At 27.9% G+C, this 6,834-nt stretch overlaps 2 protein-coding genes across 2 annotated transcripts; one reads left to right on the top strand and one right to left on the bottom strand.

The window, feature by feature from the left end:
* Positions 1–1,017: 1,017 nt before the first annotated feature.
* Positions 1,018–1,527, bottom strand: LOC107877096. Its single transcript, XM_016723849.2, has one exon. It carries the CDS (start codon positions 1,381–1,383, stop codon positions 1,189–1,191), a length of 195 nt encoding a protein of 64 aa, XP_016579335.1. The 5' UTR covers positions 1,384–1,527; the 3' UTR covers positions 1,018–1,188.
* Positions 1,528–4,912: 3,385 nt separating this feature from the next.
* Positions 4,913–6,834, top strand: LOC107877823 (zinc finger BED domain-containing protein RICESLEEPER 2; the record flags this gene model as incomplete). The annotated part of the gene is given in 2 exon segments (XM_047393638.1): positions 4,913–5,072; positions 5,302–6,834. A coding segment is annotated over 1 exon segment (872 nt), but the record flags the coding sequence as incomplete, so codon positions are not given.

Genomic DNA, 6,834 nt, shown 5'->3' with positions numbered 1-6,834 from the left:
AAATTTCGAGATAATGATCTCTTTATAAACTTTCAAGAGCTTATGGGATATTCAAGATGTTCCGTCAAAGAGATATGTCATCATTTATATAAGCGTGAGCTAGGGTTTAGAATGGAATAGCCTCAAAAAATCCTAATAGGATTGAACCGATCTTGTAGAGTTCCATAAAATTTGATGTTTATATAGATATTTTGTTTGAAAAAAATAATTTTTTTTATTTCTGCTTTTCATTTTTTAAGAATCAAAATTTTTTAGCTTCTCCCCAACAACATAAAAATTGTTTTTTTTTTTTTTTTGATTTTAGACTTAAGGGTAGGGTTAGAGGAAATGAGGAAGGAGATTATAAGGTGGAGAATCGAACCATCAACACTAACTGAACTATTAAGATTGTTTTGGAGAAAAGTTACTTATGCTTCTAACTAAAAGTAGTTTTATTTATTGATTAAACACCTCAATTTTTTTTAAAAAAGCTCTTTTTGCCTCAAAGCCACTTGGCCAAACGGGTCTAACAACATAATGATCAGATATTCAGTATTCAAAATGGCAAACATGACAGAAATCACATACTGAAAAAACTAATTTTATTAAGCGAGAATAATTAAAACTTACAAAAGAGAACCCATGTGTCTTTCCTTTTTCCTTTTTTTACTTTAAGTAAAAGTTATAAAATGGAGGAAGAAATCAATGTTCTTTGATAGTTTTCTTTCTTAAACAATCAAATGAACGCCATCTTTCTTTAATTTGTATATTTTGCCAAGTTTTTTTTTCCTGTTAAGGAACCAATTCTTAAAATTTTATTTAATAATTCAAACACTTTTTTTTGGTCCATTTACTTGATAATAATATCTATGTGATTTTTATAAAATTGTACTTATCTTGATAATAATATCTATGTGATTTTTATAAAACTGTACTTATTGATGCGGATAGTCAATCAAAAACTAGGGACATCTTGCAAAAAGAACATTTAGCAACAAATTTCTGTGATACAATTATCTTGGATCACAAAGAATGATATAAAGTTAAAAAGGCAAAAACTTATATCTTCAACATATATATGTAACATACAATCAAATATAAAAAATATCTTGTAATACAGGAAACACAAGTTCAAAACACACTTGACTAGAACATATTTTGCAGCAATTAGGATCACTTCAATAGATCCATACATATGAAATCTACAACTTAGTGCTTTCCATGGCTCTCTTGATGTTTTTTATGTTCAAGATGACGAAGTTCTTCAGGGAGCGCGACCAAGTATGAGAAAGCTAAGCCACCAAAACAAACATGATACACAGGTTCAACCGCACTAGTTACGATATATCTGGCATGATAGTTTTCTAAGCGTTTGGCTATAAATCTCCCAAAAAATGAGAACATTGTAAATAATCTATACAGGAAATTAGAAGAAAAAAGGAGAAGAATCACAAAAGGAAGACAAAGTAGAAGCTTTGGAAATGGAATAAAGACATAGAAGTTGGGTTGTTGTTATTGTTTCTTTTTAATTAACGATGTGTGCCAATGTGATCCTTAAGTTGTGGATAACGTGAGGCTCTTTTGTTTTAGTTTTTTTTTTTTTTTTTTTTTTTGACAACCTCTTTTGTTTGAGTTCAGTTATACGTATTTGGTGTGTGCGTGAGCGAGAGTTTATAGAATTGATTTCGTGGTCACAAAAAGTACTACTCCCTTGTTTCAAAAAGAATGATCTATTTTTTTTTAATTCGTTTAAAAAAGAATGATTCTTTTTTCTTTTTAGCAACTTTTTAATTTTAACTTTCCACATGACATGTTTAAGACCACAAGATTGAAGGGTATTTTAGTACATTTGACATATCTTTAATTTAACACCACACGATTCAAAAGTCTTTATTTTCTTAAACTTCGTGTCAAGTCAAATTAGATCATTCTTTTTTAAACGGAGGGAGTAATAATTATTTGCACCGGTCTACTGTTTATATCAAATCGTATAATTTTTATTATACTTAGAGGTCGTTTGGTGTGAGGTACTAAAATATATAATTTTGAAATAAAATAATAGTCTCGGGATAAATTTTTTGACGCATTGTTTGATTACCAATATTCGAAATAACTTATCTCGGGACTAATAAATAGTACTGGGATAAGTTATCCCACACGTGGTGGGTAGAGGTGTACAGACCAAACCACCAAGTCAAACCAAACCGAAGAACGAAACCAAACCGAGAAAAAGATCGACTTATGGTTCGATTTGGTTGGTTTGACGTTTGAAAAAAAAACGTCCATTCTTGGTTTAGTTTGGTGTTAACAAAAAAAAAGTCAAAACGAACCCAAATCAAACCGACATAATATATATATGTGTGTGTGTATGCATATATATATGTGTGTGTGTAGTATACATATATATTATATATGTGTGTGTGTATATGTATATATGCATATGGATAATTTAACTTTTTATACATAAAATATTAATTAATCTACTTTTTCAGTTAGTTTTATTAATTTTTAATATTTAGAAAGTAGGTGTGTGTATATATATATATATATGTACATATGCTAACAAAATGATCAAAAACCCAATATAAACTTAAAATCTAAATTTTTCACTCTTCATCTTACTTTTTAGTTTCAAGAGAGTTTTTCATAATTGAGTTTTTTCATTAGCACATGAGTAAAAACATATTTGATCTAGTCTTCAATCATAATATAATTGTAAAAAATAAAGATTATAAAAAAAACTGAGAAAACTCGAAAAAAATGAAAGAACCGACTAAAACCTAAACCGACAAAATTGATTTTATGTTGGTTTGATTTGGTTTATAGTTTTAATAAACTAACATAATTGGTTTGATTTTTATTCAATAAAAAACCAAACCAACCCGACCTATGTACACCCCTAGCGGTGGGTAATAATCCGAACACAATTTATCCTTGGGATAAACTATAAAATGACAAAATAATTCCTTTGATTATCACTTTATATATAATACTTTACTTTTTTTTTTATATATATAAAATATAAGGTATTTGTATAATAAGATAGGTTAGATTTTAATGCGAATGAATATGAAACTTATCATATGAAGTTCAAATCTGTAAATGAGATGAAAAAATAAATTACTAAATTTTGTGTATAATATTTTATTATTTTTACACAAGTTTTTCATCGTTTTTATTTTACTTTTTCTACCAATTTACTCAAATATTTTTATCTAAAAATCTAAAAATAAATAAATCTAACTACTACACGATTCATTGTTATATCTGTTTTGGAGAAAGTAAAAAATTCAAACTTTACAAATATAGAGAAAAATCATACAAATCCAATAAATAATTTTTTAAGTTGAGTAATAGAGAATCTAGCTAGCTATTATTTTAAAACCTTTTTCGAAACTATAGCTAATAACATTTTTTCAAATGATTTTACTATCATGAGCGAAGAAGTATAACTGATAGTAGAAATATATATATATATATATATATATATATATATATATTACTTTAATACTATATATAAGAGAGAATGTGAGATTTTAGTAGCCTCGCATCAATTTTTTTTTAATCATTTTATCCCTAATTTAAATTTTAATTACTCTACAAATTTTCATTCATTTTGATAAGTTTGAACAATTATATGAGTTTATTAAATGCTACAAAAGTGATGAGTAATCAAAAAATGATAGTGACACCATTAAAACTATTTATACAATTAAGTTCAAAATTGATGCAAAGATTTATTGTCTTTCTATTTTGTAGAAATGTTTATTAATCGTATGTATTTTAGATTTTCATTTTTCCTAATAAATGGAAATAAATTTTCATTTTTTCTAACAAATTTATCATGGACAAGTTATTAAAGTATGTTGAAATTACCTTAATACATACTTAATTATTAAATAAAAAATATTTTTATATTTAGCTAAAAATATTTAAAAATTTAACTTTTTAAAAAATACAATTTGACTCTCCAAATATTAATGATACTAAATAATGAAAAATGAGAGTAATTCTTTTTCACATTTTTTTATGATGAATTTTTTTGACAAAAAATGAGATTATCAATATTTTATGGAATTTAGAACAAAATAAGTAATTTAACATGAAATATTAGAGTTTCATACACATTTAAGAAATATCAACATAAATTTCTTAACATATATTTTTAGAAAAAAGAAACTAATAAAGTTAAAATAAAAAATTAGTAACTTTTAAATTTCTTTTGTATGATTTAATATGAAGGAAAATAATTAAGCTAAATATTGTGAAGGGTATTTTAGTAAACAAATAGTATATTCTTACAAATAATGCACTACATAGATATTATTTTTAGTACCACAAACCAAACAATCACTAAAAAATAATATCAGGATAACTTATCCATGGACAACTAATCTCAGTATAACTTATTCCAACATAACTAATCCCGGTATAACTTGTTTTCAAACCAAACGACCCCTTAGTGATTTAATAGGGCAACAATACATGTTAGTTATAAATGGTTAAGTGTTAAAGATAGGTACAAACACATGTCATGAATTTATTGACTTGATATAAAAATCAAATGTGAATAAGTAGTATTTATCCTTTGAAAACCTTGTAAGTTGTGAACTAGGGTTGGGCATAAATTCCCAAAAATCGAATTATCAAACCGAACCAAAAAATTTGATATTCGGTATTTGGTAATTTGATATTTGGTATGATAATTGGAAGTAAAATTTTAAAATTACAATATTTGAGTTCGGAATTGGTATATAATATTACTACCGTTTGGTATTTGGTATTTACCGAATACCAAATTATAGTTACCTGACCATAGTCCATAGGCCAGCCCACAAGTATAAATTAATATTCTAACTTCTGTACAAAAGATCCAAAAAAAGCCCACAACACAAAAGTCAATAATACTATACTAATTTTAAATGTTTCAAAACCCTATACACTTTACTTATAAAATAAGTCAAAATCCTCAGCTCTTGCTCAGTTGCTCTATACGACTATACCTTTTTATTCCGTATAAATTGAACTCCCACAAAATTTTCACCTTCTTTTGTAGAAGTTGTTACTCTTCTTTGCCGGAGTTGTCTTTCAATGTACAGTTTCATCTTTTAATTACCGTTCAATTCAGTATTTTTGTTTGATTTTATCCTGATCTATTGGAATATAGATGTGATGCTATTTTCAGGTTATTCTATTAGGCACAGTTTGATTTTTTTCTATTATTTCTTCAATGAATTGTGTTTTAATCTGATTGATTTTTTAGCTGGTTTTTATGATTTCATATGTTCATATATTTTTTCTTTGTCTTAAAACGTTGAATAGATGGATGATGACTCAAGTCAAGCACTCGGTGTGATTACGAGTGAAAACGCACATATGATTGAGTCTCTCAATTCAACACCAGAAGATGATCAACTATCGACAAAGAGAAAATCTATGCTACCTAGATCTCTTGCTTGGCCGCATTATGAGAAGTTCGTAGAACATGGGGTTACCAAAGCAAAGTGTAAGTATTGTGGTAAAGTTCTTAAAGCTGCTTCTAGAAATGGAACAACCGGGCTGAATAATCATTTGAAAATCTGTCCTAAAAATCCAAATAAAGTAAACATTTTCAAGCAAATATATATAAACTTTCCACTACAAGGTGAGAAAGGTGATGGGGCATCTTGGAGTTTTGATCAAGAGGTATCTAGGAGGAGTTTAGTTGAGATGTTAATTATTGATGAGCTTCCTTTTTGTTTTGTAGAGAAGGAAGGTTTTAAGAAGTTTATGAGAAAAACTCAAACCTTTATTTCGAATTCCCTCCCGCAAGACATTGACTAGGGATTGTTATGTAATTTTTGGTGAAGAGAAACAAAATTTGATAAAGTATTTTAAAGAAACATCACCTAGAGTTTGTCTAACCACAGACACGTGGACTTCTTTACAAAGAATAAAACAGATTTTAAACTTTCAAGTTGTCTCTAATCATAAGGGTAACGAAATGGCCCATTGTGTTAGTACGTGTTTGCTTGATTGGAAATTGGACAAAATGTTCACTATAACAGTAGATAATGCTTCTTCAAATGATGTCATGGTAAAAGAATTATACAAACAATTGGTAAATTGGGGATCTAACATGAAATTTGGCGAGCATCTTCATGTCAGATGTATGGCTCACATTCTCAATCTAATAGTACAAGATGACTTGAAGGAAATTGGTGCATCTGTCAAACGTGTTAGACAAATGGTGAAGTATATTAAAGTATCTCCTGCAAGGATTAGAAAATTTAACGAATGTTGTGGATTTGAAAATATAGAATGTAAGAAGTCATTGTGTTTGGATGTTCCTACTAGGTGGAATTCTACCTATTTGATGTTGGATACTGCACATCATTTTGAGACTGCATTTAATAGGTATGATCGTGAAGATAGTGGATTGTCAATTTATCTTGCTACTAATGTTTGTGAAGATGGTAGTGTTACAGGTGTGTTTAAAAATGATGATTGGCAAAATGTGAGAAATATGGTAATATTTCTTAATAGGTTTTATGATCTAACTGTGAAGGTTTCAGGTGCACTCTATGTTACTTCTAATGTTCATTTTGAAGACATAATTGAGCTTTACAACTATTTAAAAGAATGTATGGAAGATAATGATTTTGCTTTGAGAAAAATAGCAAAAAAAATGAAAGAAAAGTTTGTCAAGTATTGGGGTGCTCCTGAAAAAATAAATAAGCTATTCTTTATTGCCTCTATCTTAGATCCTCGTAACAATCGTGCATATGTGGGAGATGCACTTGTGGATATGTATGGAGAGGAAAGGGGGAGTAAAATAAGAGATGAAGTGGAGACTTATATGAAATCTCTGTTTCA

The sequence above is a fragment of the Capsicum annuum genome, chromosome 7 (genome assembly GCF_002878395.1).
Source record: "Capsicum annuum cultivar UCD-10X-F1 chromosome 7, UCD10Xv1.1, whole genome shotgun sequence".
Classification (NCBI taxonomy): domain Eukaryota; kingdom Viridiplantae; phylum Streptophyta; class Magnoliopsida; order Solanales; family Solanaceae; genus Capsicum; species Capsicum annuum.
The sequence above is the reverse complement of the archived record's forward strand: the minus strand, read 5'-3'. Positions and strand labels throughout refer to the sequence as shown.